Raw genomic sequence first — 24,159 nt, forward strand, 5'->3', positions numbered from 1 at the left:
ATCTTTCAAGTTAGTTGAAAATTAAGTGCATTTTTATAACGTGATTTACTGATGCTTTTTTTTTTTTAGGGAGGGCATTAATAGCAAGCAGTACTCCTACATCTAAAGCAAAAATTATAACAAAGCCTACCCATGAAAGGATGAGTATTTTGAAAGAGACACATTATAGTGATAAATCTGATATCATTGATCAACCAGATGATTGCCCCCGGACTCAGCGATCAATGCAGTGAAGTCATCTTTGGGGTAAAAGGCAAACAGCCAGCTTAATCCCAATTTGCAGAACAGTCATTTTGCAGGGCAAAGAGTTCAGGTTATTCCTTTAATGCCAGAGTCTGTGAAGTCAGTGAAATTTCATAATGAATTTGAGAACAATCCTTAAAAAAACCTTCAATTGAAACCCGTAGAGAAGACAGTTGTCTTTAAACTCTAGAGACGAATTTATCCTGGATGAAAGTGATCTTTCAGTTTAGTCTGTTTATCGGGACAGAGGTCCAAATTTAGGGGGTAGTATTATTGTGCTTTGGCAGATGTACCTATCATTGATGTATTATAGCATGTAATATATGGAATCCTTTTAGCTTCCCATAGCTCCATTGGTAAGGAGTCCTAATTAAATGCTCTTACACATGAATTTTCATACACATGTGTCCATGTTCTAATATATATCTGTTCTAATAATTTCTAGTGGGTCCTGTTGGTGTGGATTCAGTTTGTTAGTTCTCAGTGGGTATAAAACAAAACTTCAATTTTGGTTTTATTTTTTATCATACTTTCCATTGTACTACTGTACTTTTAAACCTCGCATCTCTTAAATCCAGAATTCTGTGCCTTACAATTTGAGAGAAATAGAAAATCTGGAACTGATTATGAAATTATGAAACAAGGAGGTGCAGAAATGCATGGGGATAAGTGTACAAATGCATAAACCCCAATACATGCTAAGCCTGGTGCAAAGGACACATTGTGCCTTTTCAGGTCTTTTTTGGTTTGAACCCTTGCTTTTACATTTCAGTGTAATGCAATCTAACATTTGTTTTGTGTAGTGCTTGGGGAGCTTTTGGTATTAACAGTATTCTTTTCTAAATAAATTCCTTTGGATTCCTTCAGAATTTGTCCAGTTTCCAGATTCCAATAGAAAAAAACATCGACAACATTTTAATGGAAAAAAATAGTGCTTCAGATTTTTTATTTGGCAAGCACCCTACTCTAGGGCTACTCTTGTTTTATTAAGTGGAACAGGTTGGCTTAATAGAGGAGCTCTCAGCATTTGTACCCTGATTTCAGGGAAGAGAGAAGCATGGGCCACCTGGGAAACACACCCTCTGGGATTTTTTAGTCCACTTACAGTTTTACCATTTATTCTCATTTCACCCGACAGCATACTTAAATAACAATTAGATGTGCTGGTAAGTCAAGACTAATCCTTTAATGTTCTTTGCTCTTGTCTCCTTGAGAAAGGAAAGCTGGATCTTTCGTTCCATAAGTTATTTCAGATGTGATTCTCTTTTGTTGGTCATGAAAGTGGCAGTGGTGGTGGTGATGTTCCTGGTGATGGTGGTGAATGTGGTGGTGCTAGTGATGATGGTGGTGATGCTGGTGGTGATGGAGGCAGCAGTGGCACTAGTGGTGGTGGGATGCTTTATTTTTTAGCTTCAGTGTTTTTACTGCTTTTAAAGGCAATACATTTCCATTACTAAAAATTTCCACTCAAAAGTCTTTGCAGAAGACTACCATCCAGAAATAGTGACATTTTGATAAGCTTATGCATCTTCCTAGTCTTTTACCAATGTTTAGCCTCTTTGGAAAAGTGAAACCATATTATAAATGTTTTTCTAACTTGCTTTTTGAACCTAACATTGTATGTTGGACCCCTTTACACACTAATTGATATATACCTACAATATCATTTTTATAAGTGCAGAAGCATAAGAATTTTGCATTACTTAACCAGTTGTTAACAATGGGCATTTAGTTCTTTTTTAACTGTTTCCTGTTAGAGTGCTAGAGGTTTTGGGGCTTCATCTTCAAGCACTTGTCCAATAATTTCTGTAGAATAAATTCCCACAAGGGGAGTTGCACATTTACCTTGATGAATGTTGTGAAGTGGCCTCCCAGAGGGGTTATGCCCATTCACCCTACATTTTACATCTTTGATGACACAACCTTGCTGTACTACCCCAGGTCTTTTGGTTTTATTTTAGTTTGCTTTTCCAGTTTAACTCCAATGGGCACAGAGTTCTCAGAATTTTTCTTCTGGGTGGTAGCACACAAGCCAACAAAAAACCACTAAAAGTCTAAGCCTGAAAGTCAGTTAGTTCAAGGAGGGAGAGATGAAAAGTGTCCTTCAAAAGTGATGATGTTTGTCGCCATCAGTGACTGCATCCCTTTCTTCTACCACTAGGACCCGTATGGTTTCTTTCTGATCAGTACAATTCCCTGACTTGAACTTTAGAGGTTTCTGGATGACTTGCCTTTCCCAGTTTCCTTGTGAGAACAGTTTTCTTTATTGTAGGCAAAGATTTGTAGTCCGTGGTCAATAAACAGGAAACGGCGGGTGCCAGAAATGGGCAAGTGGCCCCACTCTCCTCCCTCCAGACCTCACAAACACGTGAAACAGAATTCGGTTATTGGGTTGATTTTGCTGGGCATACGTTTTGAATCTGGGGCTTTTTGGCCATCGAGGGGTCTTAGGTTCGGGGCCCTTTTATCCTTTTATTGGTGAATTCACTGAAGTGTAGGCAGACAGAAAATGTTCAAGTGGCAGGCAGATAAACTTGTTAAATCCCTGGGAGCCTTTCCTTCCTTGCTCTGGGAGTTTATCATCTTGGTGGAGTTAAAAGGCAATTAGGCCTGCAGGTCTTTCCCGGCTTGTTTATTGGCGTTTTACACATGGGTGTTGAAGACACAGGGCTGTATTAAACATTCCAATCCTGCTGGCTGGAGGGGAGCGAGACCTCAGCCCAACTCTAAGTCTCCTTGAGAGGGATTGTTGCCAAAAAGCTGGAGGAAAATCATTTAAATATAGTACCTGTGCCCCAGGATGCTCATTGTTGGTGGAAAATTGCAGTCGGCTAGCTCCATGCTGTGTTACATTTCCTGGGAAATGGTTTTATGGAAGGGCTTTTGATGAAAAAGTTCATTCCTTTTGTAATTGTTAGCTGCCACCACAGTGTTAGTTAAGGTAGAGGCATACTGGAAATGTTTCTTGCCTCAAATCTCTAGGGCAATTCCATTCACAAGATGGGAAGGCTATCAGTTTGAAATTGGATGGGGGACATATTTCCACAAAGCCTTCTGGCCCTTGTGGTTCTCTGAGGGTCTCCAGGCAGGCTAGTCCTGGGCAGAATCATGAAGGAGTTGGGTCTTGAGTTTCTGCAACAACTTCTCTCTTTCCTCACCCTCTCCCAAAGCTTTGCAGGAAGAACTCTCACACTCATGTTGGTGAAATAATACAGCTCCTCATCCCCACCCCCAGGAAATTTGTATTTTTTTCAGAGACACCTTGGGCACCTATGTCAATGGAACTGATTAGAATGTCCCAGACATTCTCACCAGCTGGGAAATCAGGTAACCCCTGAGTTTGACTTAGGGCTCTATGGCTAATTGTGGCTAATTGAAGGGTTTTTTTTCTTTGGTAAAATAGGACCAACAATAGTCCCTACCATGCTAGTTTGTGGACACCACAAATGAATTAATGCATGGAGAGTGCTTAGCGTAGTATTTGTCACATAAATGGTACAATACATGGCGGCTGTTATTGTTATTAAAATATGCTTTATTTATCTAATACACATGTATTGCAATATATATAGATTTGTGTGTACACACACACACACACACACACACACACTCTTAGTTGACAATTATATTTTTATTTCACCCATTTAGGATGCTACAGAAATATAAAAACCTATACAGATAAAATGAGAAATCCTTGCTCAGGTCCAGAAAACCTGGAATGTGAAGTCTTTCAGTTTCCACAACTGACTCTTGTACTCAGCTGTCAATAGAACTCCTTCCTAAGTGGCTGCTAACTTATCCAAATCTTTGTTTCTTAAAAATTAGGCACCCTGTCTTAATTGTCTGAACTAAAGAAAACACAAAAGATAACTGCAGCTTTTATTCTCAATCTGACCTTCCGTGTTCTGAAACTAATTTGCCATAGTGTCTTGCCAGGGTCTGTGCAAGGACTTCCTCTAGCCCAGTAATGTGGTTCTGATTAGGGACATCCTATAAGACCCAGGAGGATCGCCTGGGAAGGAAACTGGGCTGAGCCACGAGTGAATTTCCATTCTCCAGTCAGATATATGATATTGAAGACCAGAAGGTATAGGGAGTTTATCATTAGAGAGACTTGGAAAGAGAATGAAAGCAAATGGCTGACAAATTGGCTGTCTTTTATGCAAAGCTGACAAGCAAGTGGGGCTACTACCCAAAAGAGGATATGCAGAGCCCCCAGGCCAAATGGCTGGGCAGTCAGCAGACTTTTTGAAGTCTCTGCTTGCATGCCACTACTTTTAACAAGGCCTCTGCTGACCTGCCTGCTCCTGAAGATGTGAAAACTTAATTTTTACCTAAAATATCTTCATTTCAACAAGTATGATCATTCATTTCCTCTCCATAGGGCATGCAATGTTAGGGTCAAATGCTTGTGTTATAAACAAACAGTGTGTGTGTTTTTTTCTCCATGCACTCTTATGAATTGGGTCATATATGCTACACCTTGACTTATTCCATGGATGCTAGTCCTTTCCCTGGAACCCATCAGGCCCTGGCTCATCGGTAAGATAGCCAGGAGGTGACCAAGGAACACACTGGAGGATCCCATTTGCTCCCTGGATTCATGGAAGCTCTGCATCTGGGGGAGGAAAAGTGACTGTGGTGTGCAGTGGGCAGTGGAGTTTGGAGAGCTTGGAGTTTCTTTACCAAGTATCTAAGAATCTACTAATAGTTACAACTCTTATATGATTTTCTTGTTAATCTCTATCAAAGCATGTAATCTGATATGTTAGCCATGACTAAGCCATGAAATTTGTCAACTTTGTCTGTGATTTACATAAGCTCTATTTTAAAAAGAAAAATCTTAACACAGTGTGTAACATTACTTCCCAGCATGCTTTTCCCAGCATGCCGCTTGTATCTTATGACAACAAATAAGAACAGAGTGTATGCATTTCTTGTGCTGTTCCAAGGACCAAGAATAGATAAGATAAAACTCCGAAACTAAATAATATATTTTCCTTTGAGGTGATAAATATGCACATGGTTGATCTGCTTAAAGTGGTAGATTATTTGTTCTTGAGAGACAATAAATAACTCTTGCCTTTTTTTAAAAGTCATAGTTTTATAGTTAATCTCTTCAACATAGTAGAATAGCTATAAGTGTAGACATTAGAACTTGAAATCCTTTTTTTTAAATATTAAATTTTATTTAGTTACTTTTCAAGTACATTTTTTTTAATCTATTTCTCCCATCCCACCGCCCCCCCCGCCCGGTCTCCCCCCTCCCTCCCATTCCCCACCCCCCAGTCCTCATCTCTGTGTCTTTGAAATCCTTTTTTGCCATTGGCTAGCTGGGTGAATTGTATAAGTCATTTAACCTTTTCCTCTCATTTTTGTCTTCTGAAAAATGGGGATGATACTACTAGGACCTACTCTGTAGGTGTATAAGAAACAAAAAGGATACTATTTCTAAAATGCAGAGCCAAGGACTCATGTTCTTTGTCCATTTGGAGTACTATTATAGTTGCTATGTTTCATATAGCGATATAATAGATCATTCTGTTCCCTTATTATCCAATGGAAATTGATTCAATGAAGTTCATGGAACTGGGAAAACTATTTTTATTTTACCAAAGGAAAACTGGGCAGTTTTGAGTTTTTCATATGAAGAAAAGGAGAGTAGCACAAAGGAGGAAAGACACATTGCAGAGCTGAGGAGCAGCAAGGACCAGGACATCGTTCTCTCCGTCCCTGCCAAATGCCTTTTTCCCTTGGACTCCAAGAAGAGGAATTCCCAGATCTTCCCCAACTGTCTCCTGACCCCTGTTCCATAGAATCTTCAATCAGATAATCAGACAACTTTGGTAACTATGTAGTCCAGTGCTGTATTAAAACTTATTTTAATACAAAAATCCTGTGTAGTGCTCCAGGACCTAGAAGAGCCCTTCTCAGATACCTATCAGCTGGATCCATGGGACATAACCTGTGAGAACAGAGCTGGGCAGATCTGTTCATTTTACAGACAATGAAGCTTGAGCCCATGGAGTTTAGTGAGTTGCTATAGTTCTCACGACTGATGTCTGAGAGTGGCTTTGCTTTATACAATTCCTTTGCCATCACCCTGACTCCTTCCCTTCCCACAGAATCTTCCATCCCTCCCCCCACTCAAAAAAATGTCTATGCAAAATGTTGTGAATCTGTATACATGAATTTTTTTATGGAGAAAGCCCTTAACTTTTATTCTATTTTCTTAAAGGGATTTGTGATCCTTTTAAGGGTTAATAATGATTTCTTGATAATTTGAGCCCCTAAAGTCACATTTCTAGTTCTGATTGTGAGCTGCAAGGTTAACAATTACATCCACTTTCTTAACCTTTCACGGCAAATGTAGCACATAACCTTGAGTGCCTGAGGTCCCAGGCTAGCTTGTAAAAGAGCAATTGGGTCCTGAATTCTTCAGGTTGTTTCTGCAACTTTAGTTCTCAACCTGAATTCTGAATGGAACTAGGTTCTAAATATCTTTGAACCTAGAAGACCTAAAGTTGGTAAAATAATGCATGTTTATTTATAGTGCCCCAGAAAAGTGTGTATTCACTTGCTTAATTTTGCTTTGGCTCTGGATTGGGGCTGCCAGATTTCACAAATAAAAAAAAATACAGCATGCCTAGTTATACTTGAATTTCAGATAAACAACAAGTAATTTTTAGTAGAACTCAAGAAGGGGAAACTCTACCACCCCTGCAGACATGCAAACAGCCTTCTTTCAACCCTAGAATTTCTGTTGTGAAAATGAAGGGACATTTACAATAAACAAGCACCAGCTCTTTTGGAGGTAATAGAAATGTTCTAAAACTGGTTTGTGGTGATGGTTGCGCAATTCTATAAACTTACTCAAATTCATTGATCTTTATCCTGAAAATGGACGGACTTGATGGTATGTAAATTATAGCTCAGAAAATTGCTTTTTAAAATAAAGGGAGAGCTTTATAACAACTATTGCTTAATTTTTTATTCTTGGTTTCAGACCAATTTGAGAATGTGAAAAAAAAACCATAAATCCACTCCAGAATAAAGCATGAAAGTACCTACACCAAATGATGTATAAAATTTCTAGATCTATTGAAACCCATCTCTAGATACTACCTCCCACCTTAACCGGATTCCGCACACTGGTAAAATGTTTGTCTGTATTTTTGGCAGTAGGACCTACCCCCGGGTAAAGCAGAGTTGTTGCTCTTGGAAGTCCTGTTCAGTCATGATGAAGGTAAATTGAGGTGACCTGCCACTCAGTGAGACTCCTCTTCCACACTTCATGCTGAGGACAGGAAGAGGGCACTGTTTGTCTAAAGTGAATGGAGAGCCTTGGTTTATTTATTTATTATTATATTTTTTATTTTTAAGAACCAATGGCACATGTCTGCTCAAGCAGATCCATGTTCCCATCTTGGCTAATGTCTTTGGTACAAACAAAATGCTCACATGCTAGCGGGTAGGCTTAGTCAGGAGGCCCATTTACCCAAACACACACAAGTCATCCCGTGGTTTTAGTGACCGCTGGAATTGGAAGTAGGGTACTCTTCTCTTTTATCTCAGGATGAAAAACCAGTAGAATGGGTTGGACTGGGGATGCTTATCCATAGGAAGATGGCAGGAGAAACCCATTTTTTATGTATCAAGAGTTGAGGACTAGCTCCTTCAGATTTAATTACTGAATGCTACAAAGGATAGATCTTTATACAGCTTACAGGAGTCCCTATTGACCTACAGAGTATCCAGATGAACATGTCTGTGAAATCTGTCCAGAAGGTATCCGGCCGTGTAATATGAAAAATGGAGACATTTATTAAAGAAGATATAAGAAATATTGTACATGGGACAATGCACCTCAGTTCCCTTCAAAGTAGGCACCTTGGGGCCTCACATAGTTCTCCCAATTGCCATCAGCTGCCCCATTGTATTTTCCTGAATCACATCATGGTCTGAAATCTCTTCTATTTCGAAGGTGATTTTAGTTTTCAAAAAAGCCAGAAGTTTCAGGGTACCAAATCTGGGTTGTAGGGTTGCCGAGTCACCTGGGTGATTTGATGTCTCACCAAAAGACTCTACTTGAGACATAATACATAAGCAGGCACATTGTTGTGATAAAGCTGACATTCCCATAGCTGCAGCCTTTTGAATCATTCACGGTTTCTGTGGAGGAATGTTCAAGCTTAATGCAAAATTTAATGCAGATTCATTGCTCTACTTGTGCAGTTATTTTGAATGTGAGGACATGCTCACTCAGTGGCATCTACCACCCCCACTGACTAGTACAGCATTGTTGTTATTGCTCACACATGTGCACATTCCAGTTCACTCCCCTTGGCTGTCAGGTAACATCAATGTTGTGCAAACCATTGTTATTATATTAACAATGGCTTGCCTATTTCTGGACAGACCTTTATTTTTCTAATATTGTTTGTTTTAAATACTACCTCTTCACCAAAACAAAAAACAAGCTTGAAATAATAATAGGTAGTCTTGAAATAATAATAAGACCAAAGTCTCCTCAGAGACTCTCTTATTCTTGCTGATTCTCCATTTGAGACATGGTCACACCCTGGCAGCCAGATCTCACTGGTTGCAGCAGGGAAGTGAGGCAGGTGGAGAATGAGGACCAGACGGATGAGACAGCTGGAACAAGGGTGTGGCTGGAGGGGGAGATGCCTGGCACCTGAGAAAACAGTGGTGGCCCAGCTCTGGTAATCTGAATTTCCCCATACATGTCTCCAGTGTCCAAGGAACTGGAACTTCTACTGAGGAAAATCACTAGAATCCAAATAGTTTCCAATGCAGCCTGAGCAAAGACCAGTCTCCACACACAAACCAATCTGATTCTTTTGACAGGCTTGATCAGAAATCAGTATTTTGAGGTGTGCAGAAGTCCATGCCTTGAAGCAAAGCCCCCCCCCCCTAGAAATCCCACTACTGTGGAATATCTGTGCTGACCTCAGCTAACTACTTGGGATGTAACTGATTAACTCATTTAAGAGGACCAACCAATTCAAAGGCCTTCTTGAAGCCTTAGCAATGCATAGACTAATTAAATGAATGCTATTTTAACTTCTTATTCTTGGAAAGGAAGGAGCTCTGCCAGCCTGCTCTTAGTTACTCCCAGCACTTGAAAGAAAGTAAATGCCTTTCCTTTTTAAAAAAGTCTATAAATCCTTCAATTTTGTTTATTTTAAATGTCTTTGTCCACATTTGTCCAAATAAGTGAGGCTTTACCATTTTTGGTTTTTTCTCTGTAGAGAGAGTTTTAGGTCTTTGTCGGAGGGATCATTCCTGTTTGTTTGACTCCAGCCTCTTCCATCTTTTTGGCTGAACCTGAGTCCAGGAAACCCAGCAATACTCATAAGGTTTCATGGTCTCTCCTATGGAAGTGAGAAATCAAATACCTACTTCAGAACTCTCCCTATAAATGCCTGTTCTTCATTTCTACTTTCCTCCCCCCCATCCTTCTCCTCTTTCTGGTCTTTAGGTAAAATTATTTATATTTGATAAAGGTTTCCCCCACCCTGGTCCTTGATGGGTCTTTTTTTCTTATGTGTCTTCAAGGACACAATAGAAGGCAGTACAGCTACCTTGGAGACTCCAGTTTTGTCACTTCTCCTCCATGGACAGCTTATAGAGCTCTTGTAAAGTTTTAGTGAATGTGTGGTTCGCTCACTCCTCACACTTTAAGTAGAAGACACCACAATAATACACAAACTTATATTCAAAGATGCTGTGAGGCAAATCCAATAAATACCACAAATGTTCTATTAAAGGAGTGGGCCTTAACCAGAGGTGATCTGGACTCAACACCTACACCTTTAACAATGTTGAGAGACATTTCTGGTTGTGCCAGCCTGGGGAGAGGGGTGGTACTGGCATCTCGTGTGTAGAGGTGAGAAAACTCTACTACACATCCTCTAATACATAAGACAGCCCCAACGACAAACTTTAAATAGTGCAAAGGTTGAAAATCCTGCTAGAGGATTTTCTAGCAGATTTCTAAAAATCCCTGCTAGAGGAATCTTTCTCTTTTTTCCTTTTTCCTCAAGGCTTGGGAAAAAAAGAAAGAAATGCTCAATTTTGATGAGTACATGTGTCTTGGTGTCCAACATCCCATATAGATCCAGGAATTGGAGAGCACAAGAGTGCCACTGAGCAGGGCAAAGTGCAAGGTCAAGGCAGGCCTTCTCAGCACCGACAGCTGTCTCAGCTCTAAGAAGAGACAACTTTGACCGAAGCAGAGGACCAAAAAGTTACAAGGATGTTTAGTTTGTGATAAAAATCATTTTGCAGATTAAAGGGCTTCCTCCTGCCCATAAAATGGTATGTTCTTTAAAAAACTTAAAAATTGGAGGCATTTAACTGTGTTGTGAGCAGAAGGCAGGACTACTGCTCATAGCCATGGTCAATTAATTAGGTGCATTCTTGTAAGCAAGCTGGGTAGCTATAATCAAGCTATATAGGTGGTGATGCTCTTCATATTTTTAGTGTGTGTGCTATTCAACTGCCCCATGTTCTAAATGCTGCAGCTGTCAACACGAAGGGATTCAGGGGGTTTCCTAGAGCCAGTTTCTCTCTCCATCTCTTGGCTCCATTTTCCCACACTCTTTCTGTGGTAGCAAAAGATGGATGCTCAACCAGCAGATCTTCCCTCCTTTTACATGCGAGCCCCCTTAGGATGTGTGAGACTCTTTCCCAAGATTCTCAGCAAAGTCACGGTATCTTTCATTGGTGTTAATTGGCTCAGGTGCTCATCCCTGAACCAGTGCTGTGGCCAGGGGAATGCTAAGAGCTGATTGGCTGAGGCCTAGGTAACAGCACACCCCTAAGCCCCTTGTGATCCATGTGTGCTGAAAGTGGACAGATGTGTTGCCTGAAAGGAAAATTGGGGTAAGATTATCAAAATAAGAGGAATGGATGTCCAGGAGAATAAATACACACCCACACTACTTGCTATTAAGATGCTTTGGATTCTGCAGTTGAGGATGAAGTTTCTTGCCCTGGCTTTGCTGTTAACTGGTTGCATAATTTGAGATAACTCTACAATTCTCTTCCTGCCTCCTTTTTATAATCTGAATCGTGGAAGGAGTAATACAATTTGGGTGGTTATGAAAATCAAACATGTATGTTGGGATATTGGAAGCATTGTGCACACAAGTAGTTATTTAGATGCCAATGAATCCAGTTCAGCTTCTAGATTCTAGAAGAAGCTAGGCCAGCTACAACCAACCCAGCTAGTTCATGGCAGGTCACTTCGGAAGCCAGTGTCTAAATTTATCCCAATCGTCATCGTTGCAGTTCAGTGTGGGAAATCTTCTGAGGTCAATCATTGAGGTAATTGCCTTGCTGTGGATCTTGAAAAAGTCTGTCTGTTAAATGACATAATTGGTTTTAATTATATAATTACGGCACTTAAAGTGTGGGGGTGAAAGGTTACTATTATATTTAGAAGTGGGATCCCCAGTGAAGCCAGGGTGTGTAAGCCAGTCTTTCTTCGAGTTTCTCTTTTTATTTTTTCAGAGGAAGTCAGACTAGGCTGGCCTTGGCCCTGGCCATTTTGGGATGATTATCCTGTATGAGTTAGTGCTGGGACTGCTCACAGCATCACAGGAACCTTTGTGAAGAGATGGGAAAGGGCTTCCGTAAAGACCTCATTGCGATCTGAAGTTAACGAGCAGTGGGAACTCAACTGTCAGCAATTGAATCTGATTGGGCAGGGTAATTATATGATTGCCTCTGGCATTTGCACATGCACGGGGATATTTTTATTGGAAAAAGCCTAATTGCTTACTTTCTTAGTAGAGGGAAAAGCTAAACAAATTTGTGTTGTCATAGGTTAAAAAGACATCCTTTCTTTGTCTCTAAAATAGCTGCCTGCTCTGCTTTTTATAAGTGAGGGTTTTCTTCTCCCCATTTTCAGTCAAGGATGTCACTTGCAGACTTGAATTATATGATAATATGAAAATGTAAAGGCAAGCTACTTGGGACTGTGTGTTTTGGTAAAATGACCACATGCCTATTGCCATATCTTAAACCATCCGCTTCAGTGGCCTCTTTTGTAATGCAAGGGCAGCTGAAACCCTGGGCAACACTCAAGCTACTGGGGCTTTCACAGGTATTTTGTTTTGTTTTCTTGTATGGAGGCCCCTGACAAGATTGGCTTCATAAGCTATCTGGTTTTTCTTCATTGCATCAGGCAAGCGGGAGGTACCGTGTGTGGTAGACTTTTAGAAATCAAAAACACCAAGGGGAAGAGCAGCAAAGCATCCCTCTGCTATTTCCCAGGGATTTGGAGAAAAGGGAAGGGCGAACTGAGTACTAAAGTGGAGAAGCCCAATAACACTCCAGGGTCTTTTTTTGACTGTCCTGAGTGAGTGTTTCTTGTCACTCAACTGTGATGCTGGTGTGCAGAAATCAGATTGCTGTTTGGTCCACTGTATGGCATTCAACTCTGTATTATTGCTCATTTTTCTATATTTTTACAGAACAAACTATTTTCTAAGTTCTTCCCTTTCCTGGGATTCCACCCCAAGAGATTGAAACACAATTGGATTGTGGGAACTAGAGAAGCACCTTGTAACGACAGCTGTAGACTCCAAATCTGGTGCTCTGGTTGGGTAAAGGGTTTTTGGTTGGAGAATTGCTGAGAACAAAGGGCTTTTAGCCATTTGACCAGCCATGCTTTCTCATCTCAGAATCTTGCACCATCTCAGACTTGTACACACCCCAGTCTTGGCTAGCTGACTCTATAGGTCACCTGGGTTCATTGTTAAATGTCACTTCTTCCAGGAAGCCTTCCCTGACCACCAACCACCAGTATGGCTTGGCTGCCCTTGTTTTGCGCTCCATGGCATCCTCTAAGTTCCTGTACCTATTGTCCTTTAATTGCTTGTCTCATTGTTCAAAGTAGCCTGTAAGTTTCATGAGGGCCCAGCGTGGGTTTTTATTTGTCACTACTGTATCCACAGAGCAGGGCACAGTGCTTGATGAGTGTTTGGAATGACTGAATTAGGAACAGAATGGTTGCTGGGTGTCTTAGGAAATCATGGTGTGTGCTGCATGGGCTTCCCACCCTTGCTGTTAATACTGCTTTCTTGTTGCTTATAATTTTCATTGCCCCAGATGATCCAGCTCTGTTGGAGGCACGGAGGCACAGTCAAATCTCATGCTGTACATTGATCACCTGTCCAACCTTTGCCTAGAGTGGGAGCCCCCAGTTCCTTCAAGAGATCCAACTTTACCTGTCTGTAAAGAAGAAGAGGAGGAGGGAGACAGCGGGAGGATCCGGTGGCAGTGTAACACCAGAGCAGGTCCAATGTTTACTTTTACCCTTTTGGAGGTGGGTAACTGCAAATGCCATGGGGAGTGGGCTTTTGGAGTCTGCCTGTGACCTTGGATTTGGGGGCTCACATATACTTTATTTTGCTGGAGTGTAGGGATTGCTGCTTTTGTATTTAACTCATAGTCAGACTGTTCCATGATTCCCATCCACGTAGAACAAAAACCCAGGTTCATTATCCACATGAGGTAAATTGTCACATTGGCCATATATTGTTTGTGTCTTGCTTTGTGGAGAGAGTGTATGGTTCATTCACTGGTTCCTGTTTCATGACTTATATTTGTTACTTTCTTTTTAAGCTCTATGATTTTCAATGGCCTTTCTTGTTTTGATTCTCTGGCTTTTGATGTTTTAAATCCCCTCCTCCAGGGTCAACCTCTAAGACCATGAGATGCTGAGTAACTATTGAATAGATGAGATTTCATTTAGGACTGTCCCTCAGTGTTTAATCATAGCCATATACAATTCTGGAATATATCTTCCCTAAGCAGAATATGAACCTATACCATGTAGGCCTCAGGCAAGAGGGCTTCCTAATGACCCCCCAGTCCCCCGGCCATCCCTAAGTTTGGACTGCTCCTTGTTAGTTGGGCCGCAGTCAGTTTCTGGGTGGATGGATGTTTGCTTGTGGAAACCACAACCTCACATGTGGTGGGGCACAGTGAACTCTCAGCGTCCTCGGGTGCTCACGTGTAGCCGTCTCTCCCAGGTCTGTTGCATATTCTTCCTCTGCTGGTTCAGAGTCTCTGTTTACTTTATATTCATCAGTTGCATAATAAACACCTAAATTGGAGTCTTTGGAGTTTCCTTCAAGAAAGAGAGTTTGAACAACTGTTTAAAAATTTTTCTGTTATTTATTTATCTTTGTCAATTAAAGTTTTTGTCAAGATTGAAGTTTAATATTATTTGGCATTGGTTTCAGATGTGCAGCATAGTGGTTAGACAATTGCATTCTTTACAAAGTGTTCCCTCTGATATTTCTAGTACCTACTTGGTACCATACATAGTTATCACAACATTATTGAACAAGCTCTTCTTATTTATTTATCTTTAGAGGGGAAGGGAAAGAGAGGGGGAGAGAAATATCAATGTATGGTTGCCTCTCGTGCAATCCCTGCTGGGAACTGGCCTGCAACCCAGGCATGTGACCTAACTGGGAATTGAACCATGATCCTCTGGTTCGCAGGCCCTCACTCAATCCACTGAGCTACACCAGCCAGGGCAAACAAGCTCTTCTTAAAGGAGGTGTGTTTATCAACGCTGTGCACTGTGAACCAAACAGGATGGGCCATGGTGGGCTTTACTCCTGAATTCCCAGGCAAAGTTAAGTTTAATTTTTAGTTTGGGACAGCTCCGGGGGATGCGTCTCCACCTCATATCCTTTCTGGACCAAGGCAGGTAATTACTGCCCACACAAATCACATATTTTCACCAAAGAAACAAACAAAAAAATCTCTGAATGACATTTGATTTATAAGCAAACTTGGTGATGCAGTGTCTGAAGTGTCTCATCTTGTCTAATCATAACAATCTATTTTCTTGCAGGGTACTTCTGCATGCAGGGGTTAGTCCTCTTTGTTACAGAGTAAAGGGAATAATTTAAGAAAAGAAAAAGAAAAATTTGAATAAATGATTGTCATCTTAGGTCAAAATCAAACCGCTGATTGTTTCTTTTGTTTTGTTGGAAAAAACATTTTCATGTCCCTTCATTGACTGATTTATTCAGCAAACAGATTTAAACATTGGCTCTCTAAGTGCCTGCCTGCCCCCAAAACCTGCTTCTCAGCATCACCTGGGGCCTTGTTAGAAATGCAGATACTCAGGCCACACTCAGACCTACTGAATCAGCAACTCTGCAGGAAGGGTCCAGAAAGCTGAGTTTGGATGAGCTTCCCACTCATTCTGCTGCACACAGTAGTTTGAGAACTATTGGTTTAAAACTTGTGCTAGTGCATCAGGTGAGGGCAGTAACAGGAGTGCTCCTATAGGACCTCCTATCATCCAGGAGCTTGTGATCCAATCCTGGGCATACGACATAAATTCATCAGTTAGGCAGAGTGATCTTTATTAAATGTGAATTACTTCATACACTCACTTCCTAAGTCCCTCTGGGCACTTCCCTTTGTAGTGATATAAATAAATATGCTTGATTTAGGCTTATAAAACCTGGCACGCTCCATCCCCTGCCTACCTGCCCAGCCTCACCTGGCACTAGTCCCTTGATTCCCTCCCTCCGCTGGTGCTCTGCCACTCCACACTGTCTCATCTCCAAACACCCCCACTATCCATGCGGTCAGCAGGAATCCACGTCGAGGAAGGGGAGGGAAGAGAGAGAATTACAAAGGTTAAATAATAGCCTTGGTCACTGAAGTATTTTTCCATACAGTACAATATTTCTCAACCAGTGTCCCCATTAATATAATGTCACCATCAATATTAATACATTGATATATATATAGTGACCTTATTTAATGTAATAATGTTAATGGTCTCTCTTATAATATAGCCATCTGAAAGGACTTTTGCAATCATTAAGAAACTATTAAATATAGTTCAGTTTAATCTTAGCATCATGTAATTGTATTGATCTTTCTCTCTCTGAGAGTTGGTGGGGCAGACACAGTGCTCAGCAGCCACACACTGTAATAACTAAACGTGGCTGGAGACACCAGGTGCTGAGGGGGACTCACCTGTGTGGTAGCACAGATGGAGCCAACACATGATCCTTGCTGTCTCCACCTCCTTGAAGAAAAGATAATAACTATATTCATCAGGTTTTAACTACATAAAAACTTATCAATGAATGCTAATTTTGATCTTTGGACTACTAAGTGTGCCATGTGATTTGGGAACAAAGGAGCTGTTTAAGTTTTTATTAAACATAAAAAATGGCCTCTTGGGATTCTCTTTACAATAAGAAAGGGAAACACATATTTTAAATATGATTTGTTAAAAAATAAAGAGGCAAGGGGTTCTTAAAGACTTAGGACTAGTAGAGCCAAGGTTACACAAGTGCCTGATTCATCTGTGTATCGCCCTAAGGCAGTGGTTCTGGTTTGGGCTTTTGTCTGGATTTTTGTTCTGACAGCTCTTTCACGGTAGCAGGCAATATTTTTCATGTGGCTCATATGCAGCTTGGGGTATTATTTGCTGTGTAGGAGGCTTCTCATTTGAGATCTTCAGCAGAGGACAAAAAGGTCGGTGAGGAGAAGCCATCTTGGAGGGTAGGCAGAGGGGAAGTGGAACTGCTGGCTTCCAGTGGCCTTGTGGCCTTTCAGCATCCCCAGCCTTGTCAAGTTCTTCCAGGAAACCAGGGAATTCTCCTCACCTGAGAGCTTCCTGACATGCTGGAAGATCTTCCTACTGGAAAGAGAAGCTAGTCTGCTTCAAGTGGCTATGAATAAGACAGGCATGCCCTGTCCCTGCCCTCCAGCACCCCACAGCCCAGAGGCCAGAAACTTTAGCAAATAATGCAAAGTGTCACATTGAAGGCTAAGAGAGCTGGGAGAGGAGAGAAGAGGGAAGCAGGCTCTGGGGCTGGCAGGGAGGGCTTCTCTGTGGACTCAAGGTTGTGAACTGAAGGATGATCATTTGCGTACATGTCTTGGTTGGTGGAATAGTAGGGGGTAAGGGAGAGTGTGCCCAGGGACCTGGGACCACCTCCCTTACTAGTTGGGACTCTGCCCATAGAAGCTGCCACAACAGCTAGACTGGAGTGAAACACCCAAAGTCTCCCTGCAGAATAAGCACCAGGGGGAGGGCTCTTCTGCACAGAGACAAGATGTCCCCATGTTCACTAACAGCAGACACATCATGCCCAAGTGTGACATCAGCACCTTGGCATGTATTTCTCTTCATTTTGTTGGGTCCTCTCTGAGACCCTTCCTTTTAGGGGCAGCCTCTGCTGGTCTTCTTAAGAGCCAAAATGCCTGGGGGGGACAATTATTATTCCCTGGAGGATTCCTACATGGCTTTTAGGGAGGCATTGGAGCATCCTCAGAGACTCTTTCTGGGTGTGGCCAGCAGCTCCTAGGAGAGAGGAACTGCCTCTACCCATTGCCTTCTTGACCCAGAGTCAGCACTGCACATGTGTCACCTGTCCTAGCCAGAACACGGTTTGAAGGCAGATTCTCTCTCTGTTACTCGGTGCCTGGCGTGCTACTTTGCACAAATCTGGCACTCACAAATAGGTGATGAATGAAAGAAGAGATTCTGCAAATCCAAATGCCCTTGCAATACAGAGGCTTGATTTTAGGAATGTGAAATAAAACCAATGCCTGATTCATGTGTGTATTCATCCACCCACCCAAAGGCAGTTCTTCAGGACTTACTATTTAGCTGTGTAGCTGAAATGCCTGGAACATGGTAGTTCACAGCTGATTGTGGTTGTTATAGGGGAAGTGCAAAACTAGCTCTGGCTTCTTTTTTTAAGTATATTTTATTGATTATGCTATTATAGTCTTCCCAATTTTTCCCTTTATCCCCCCACTGCCCTGCACCTCCCAACTCTACAGCATTCCCCCCCTCAGTTCACGTTCATGGGTTGTACATATAGGTTATTCAACTTCTCTGTTTCCTGTACCATTCTTAACCTCACCCCATTTATTTTATGCCTACCAATTATGCTTCTTATTCCCTGTACCTTTTACTCCCATTCTTTCCCTCCCCTTCCTAGATAAACACCCACCATGTGATGTCCATTTCTTTGATTCTGTTCTTGTTCTAGTTGTTTGCTCAGTATTTATTTTCATTGTTTTTTTTAATGTTCAGTTGTTGATAGTTGTGAGTTTGTTGTCATTTTACTGTTCATAGTTTTTTTTTTTTTCTTAAGAGGTATGGTTTTTTAAAAGATTTTATTTATTTATCTTTAGAGGGGAAAGGAAGGAGAGAAGGAGAGAAATATCAATGTATGGTTACTTCTCATGAGTTCCCTGCTGGTAACTGGCCTGCAACCCAGGCATGTGCCCTGACTGGGAATTGAACTGTGATCGTGTGGTTCGCAGGCCTGCACTCAATCCACTGAGCTACACCAGCCAGGGCCTATTCATAGTTTTTTATCTCCTTAAATTTCTTAGATAAGTCCCTTTAACACTTCATAGACTAAGGGCTTGGTGATGATGAACTTCTTTAACTTGACCTTATCTGGGAAGTGCTTCATATGGCCATCTATTCTATAGCTTTGCTGGTTAGAGTAATCTTGAATGCAGGCCCTTGCCTTTCATGACTTCAGATACTTCTTTCCAGTCCCTTCTTCTCTGCAAGGTTTCTTTTGAGAAATCAGCTGATGCCTTGTGAGGTAACTCTCTCCTTTCCTCTTATTACTTTTAAGATTCTTTCTTCGTCTTTAATCTTGGGTAAGTTAGTGATGATATGCTTTGGTGTGTTCTTCTTTGGGTCCAACCTTTTTGGAAGTATCTGGGCTTCCTGGACTTCCTGGAAGTCTGTTTCCTTTGCCAGATTGGGAAAGTTTTCCTTCATTATTTCTTCAAATAAGTTTTTTATTTCTTGCTCTTGTTCTTCTTCTTCTGGCACCGCTGTAATTTGGATATTGGAACATTTAAAGTTGTTCCAGAGGTTCCTAAGCTTCTCTTCATGTTTCTGAATTCTTGTTTGTTCATTCTGTTCCATTTGGATGTTTATTTCTTCCTTTTGTTTCATATTGTTGATTTGAGTCATGATTTCCTTCTTGTCACTGTTGGTTCCCTGAATATTTTGCTTTGTTTCACTTCAGGTAGTCTTCATTTGCTCTTTCATTTTGCAACCAAACTCAATCAGTTCTGGGAGCATCTTGATTACCAGGGTTTTGAACTCTCCATCAGATAGATTGGCTATCTCCTCATTGCTTAGCTCTTTTACTGGAGTTTTGCTCTGTTCTTTCATTTGGGCCACATTTCTTTGTCTTGGTGCACTGGTCTGGTTAGTCTGGTTGACTGTTTCTTTAATTCCTTGGTTGTCAGAGTTCCATGCAGTTTGACTTTCTGACACTTCTGGTTGTTTATTGATTTTAGAGTGGTCATTATCCTCCTTTTGGTTGTTTGAGTAAGCAAAGGGTTTCTACCTGCACCTCCATCTTGGCCAGAACTCTAGCTCTGGCTTCTAATACTCTGGCATCTGGCTTCATGTTCTTGTCCCACTGAGCTTCTCAGACGCCCGAGCTGGTCCCCCCTCCCCTGTCATTTAGAAGTGAGAGTCCAAGGTTCCAGGCTTTGAGTGTGTCTGCTTCTCTTCAGAGAGGCAGAACTCTCCCATGGAAGGGGACTTGTGGCACAAGCTCTGACATTTTAAAGTGCTGAAGGATGAAGGACAGCTTACTGGCTGTCTGCACAAAGCCAGGGTGAACATGAAGTGACAGGGAGTAGCTGAACTTCAGGGCATTCTGACTGGGTCTTTAGAATATTAGCTAATGAAGACAGTCATTTGAAGTATCTATGTTTCTACTTGCTATTTCTAAGACCGAGGATTTCTTTGGTTAAAGTGAAGGGACCATTTCTTCAGACCTGAACATTCTGAGCCTGCGATACAAGTCAATTGTGCCCAAGTGCCAGTTTCTTTGGCTCACACAGGGTCCCTAAAACCTGCAAGTATCACATTAAATGCAGCTTTCTGTATTTGGAGAAAAAATTAGGTGATCCAGCTGCATAAGACCATATACCGAGATTCTGGCAGCCACCTCTTGTTCTATCCTCTCCAGTTTACTGGTCACTGATGCCTGCTTTGTTTACACCAGGCCTCATTCATGTTTCTCATTTGTGTTACCTCCCTGGTCCCTGTCAGCACAGTGTGCAACTCCGATAGGGACCTGCAAAAGATGGCCTTGTGGTGGACTTGTTGCGATCCACAGCATGAATAGTGTCCAGGTTTGATTCTGCAGTCACCTATCCAGATGCCACATGTCAGGGCCTATAGGGTCAAAGTCCATGGAACATCACCCAGCCTAAGCTTCTCAGAAAAACCAGTGGCACTCACCTAGGCCCCACTTCAAGGATTCTGACTCAGTTGCTCTGGGAGGATCACATGAACTTTAGAAAGCCTTCAGTGTGGCTTTTGCCCAACTCACCTGGTCTCTGGACAAGTACTCTGCTCTCATCAGCATTTATCTTGGCCCAGATTCTCTTCCTGAATGGGCCTTGATCATCGCAAGCTGCTGTCATGAACATGGAATCAAACAAAAGACACATGCCAAAACTGGCTCTTGAAAGAAGAGTTATAATGCAAAATACAAAAATGTTTCAGTTTTAAACCCCAACTATAAAAACAAAAATGGGGCTTGGGTGGGGAAGATGGCAAACACAAAGATGTTGTGTTACCCATAACAGTGGGAGGAACTTCTATGTCTGCAAGTTCCTGAGACAGTGTAGACTTGTGCTTCTTTTTTTTTTATTTAGTTATTTTTCAAGTACAGTTTTTTTTTGTCTATTTCTCCCATCCCAGCCCCCCCCTGCCCCGTCTCCCCACCTCCCTCCCATTTCGCCCCCCCCCCCCAGTCCTCATCTCTGTCTTTCATACTTGTTCTCAAAATCCCTCCCCATTTTTCCCCTTAAATTCCCTTCCCTCTCCCCTCTGGTCGCTGCCCACTTGTTCTCTATTTCAGTGTCTTTGTTTTTATTCTGCTTGCTTGTTTGTTTTGTTGTTTAGCTTCCTGTTAAAGGTGAGATCATATGGTATTTGTCTTTCAACACCTGGCCTATTTCACTCAGCATAATGCTTTCCAGTTCCATCCATGTTGTTGCAAAGGGTAGTAGCTCCTTCTTTCTCTCTGCTGCATAGAATTCCATTGTGTATATGTACCACAATTTTTTGATCTATTCATTTACTGATGGGCACCTAGGTTGCTTCCAACTCTTGGCTATTGTAAATTGTGCTGCTATGAACATTGTGGTGCATAGGTTCTTTGAAATTGATGTTTTAGGATTCTTAGGATATAATCCTAGCAGTGGAATTGCTGGGTCAAAAGGCAGGTCGATTTTTATTTTTTTGAGAAAATTCCATACTGTTTTCCATAATGGTTGTACCAGTCTGCAATCCCACCAACAGTGAACTAAGGACCCCTTTTCCCCACAACCTCTCCAACATTTGTTGTTTGTTACTTTGTTTATGATAGCCATCCTGACTGGTGTAAAATGGTATCTCATTGTGGTTTTAATTTGCATCTCTCTGATAGCTAACGATATTGAGCATCTCTTCATGTGTCTCTGGATATTCTGTATGTCCTCTTTGGAGAAGTGTCTGTTCAAGTCCTTTTCCCATTTTTTAATTGGGTTAGATGTCTTCCTAGAGTGGAGTCGTGTAAGTTCTTTGTATATTTTGGAGATTAAACCTTTGTCTGAGGTATCATTGGCAAATATGTTTTCCCATACAGTTGGTTGTCTTTTTAATTTAATACTGTTTTCTAAAATGAGCCCGAATAGCAGCTGCTCTTTTGAGAAAGAAGAACAAAGTAGGAGGGATCACAATACCTGATATCAAACTGTATTACAAAGCCACTGTAATCAAAACAGCCTGGTACTGGCATAAAAACAGGCACATAGACCAGTGGAACAGAACAGAGAGCCCAGAAATCAACCCAACTCTCTACAGTCAATTAATATTTGACAAAGGGGGCAGTAACATAAAATGGAGTAAAGATAGCCTCTTCAACAAATGGTGTTGGGAGAACTGGACAGCTACGTGCAAAAAAAATAAAACTTGAGCACCAACTTACACCATACACCAAAATAAGTTCAAGGTGGATAAAAGACTTAAATATAAGCCATAACACCATTAAAATCCTAGAGGAGAACATTGGCAAGAAAATCTCAGATATTTCACACAGCAACATTTTTACCGATATGTCCCCTACAGCAAGGAATATAAAGGAAAGAATAAACAAATGGGATCTCATCAAAATAAAAAGCTTCTGCGTGACTTGTGCTTCTTATAGGCAGCCTGATAATTTCTTATTAGATGATTGTGAATTGGTTTTTTTCTTTGTATAAACAAGTTACTACTTTTGCCAGAGTATATCTAATATTTACCTCCTTTAAATTTTCCTGGTGATCACTAAGCCATTTAACCTGCTACATATGTTGTCCATCTATATAAATCTATTGCTTCTTTTCATAGTTTTAGCCTCATCTTTTGGTACATCTGTTATCCCCAGGTTCTTCACTATCTAATGTCCATATCCATCATCTTGACCCTTATACATTGCATCTCTATAATCTGGGATAACCTCCACAAGTGTATGCTTTATTTCACAGATGCTATTTTTTGTAATGGTGACTAGCTTTTAGCTGCTTCTGATGCCAATTGTGAGTCCATTATTGCATTTTTGGTGGGTGGTGGATGGTAAAAGTCCCTTTCTGTTTTCCATCCTCTGCCTCAGTGCCCCATATGGGCTTTTAGACTGATAGAGAAACTGAAGCCCAGAGAAGGGTGTGATTTGGCAAAGGTCACATAGTTGGCTCCTGGTAGAGATGGGGATAAAACTGGTTTTCACCAGTCCAAGGCTCTTGGTATCCCCACACCCTACTTGCAAGGTCAACTCTTAGCGGAAGTATAAAATAACTAATTAGATTGATAAAATCATTATTTATCATCAATCTAATTAAAATCTCACACCTATCAAGTGTGAATATTCCAACTGAGCACTGCTCGCCCCATATTCACCTATTCTTCTACAGCATAGCTTGCCTCAATAACAGCTATCTGTAGAGCAAGCTAGAATGTGGAGAAAGGTTAAAGCAGTGATTTTCAGTTGGGGGCAGTTTTGCTCACCCCTTCCAGAGACATTTGTTAAGGTCCAGAGGTAGTTTTGGTTTCACCACCAGATTGTGTGTGAGGAGGGCACTGCTGGTGTCTAATGGGTAGAGGCCAGGGACCATGCTAAACATCTCACAATACACAGGACAGCCCCTCACAACAAGGTTTGTCCAGCCCACAATATCAATAGTGCTGATATTTGAAAACTCTGGTTTAGAGGGGACAAATTCTAAATTTTAAATCAGTGAACTACATTCTACCTGTGGACTAAAGCCCCTTGGGAATCTGCCCCCTTCCACCCCATACATATACACAATGCCTCGTAAATATACGTGAGATGATTTTTGATATGTATATAGATAGTATTGTGACTTCTAAAATGTCAATTAATTTGAAAAGATTACTGAATTTTTACTAGCTTTTCATTATCAGGGGTTTTTCTGAATCAAATGATATGAAAAATAATATTACTCTGGTAGAGGGGTATGCAAAACTGTTTGATCTTTTAAAGGAGTCCCCATCAAAACTGTGCTGCTTATATCTTTCATGACAGATCTGAAGTTTGGTCATGCCTTTGTCAAGTAGCTCCCAATCCAAAGGAAAATCTTCAGTGCCTGATGGTTCTCACCAGTGGCTACAGTGTTGGCGCAGATCTGGCAAGCAGATGTTCTGGTGGAAATTTTCCACTCTAGAATAGTTTCTTCTGAGGCAGGAGGAGTGTTAGGTCAGAGAAGAATGTGCCAGGCAATATGCCCCTTTTGTTAATCAGTGCTGTCGTCTTGGCTGCCCCTCTAGCAGCCTCATCTTTCTGAAAAGGC

At 41.3% G+C, this 24,159-nt stretch overlaps 1 protein-coding gene across 1 annotated transcript in view; it reads left to right on the forward strand.

Moving 5' to 3' along the window:
• ERC2 (ELKS/RAB6-interacting/CAST family member 2) overlaps positions 1–24,159 on the forward strand; it is a 982,831-nt gene that overhangs the window by 868,569 nt on the left and 90,103 nt on the right. The window contains exon 19 of the mRNA XM_053669554.1: positions 13,384–13,600. Coding sequence (XP_053525529.1) covers positions 13,384–13,440 — 57 coding nt within the window. The 3' untranslated portion in view covers positions 13,441–13,600. The remainder of the gene's footprint in view (positions 1–13,383; positions 13,601–24,159) is intronic.

This window comes from Artibeus jamaicensis, unplaced genomic scaffold, assembly GCF_021234435.1.
Source record: "Artibeus jamaicensis isolate MK-2021 breed Jamaican fruit bat unplaced genomic scaffold, CSHL_Jam_final contig_519, whole genome shotgun sequence".
Lineage (NCBI taxonomy): Eukaryota > Metazoa > Chordata > Mammalia > Chiroptera > Phyllostomidae > Artibeus > Artibeus jamaicensis.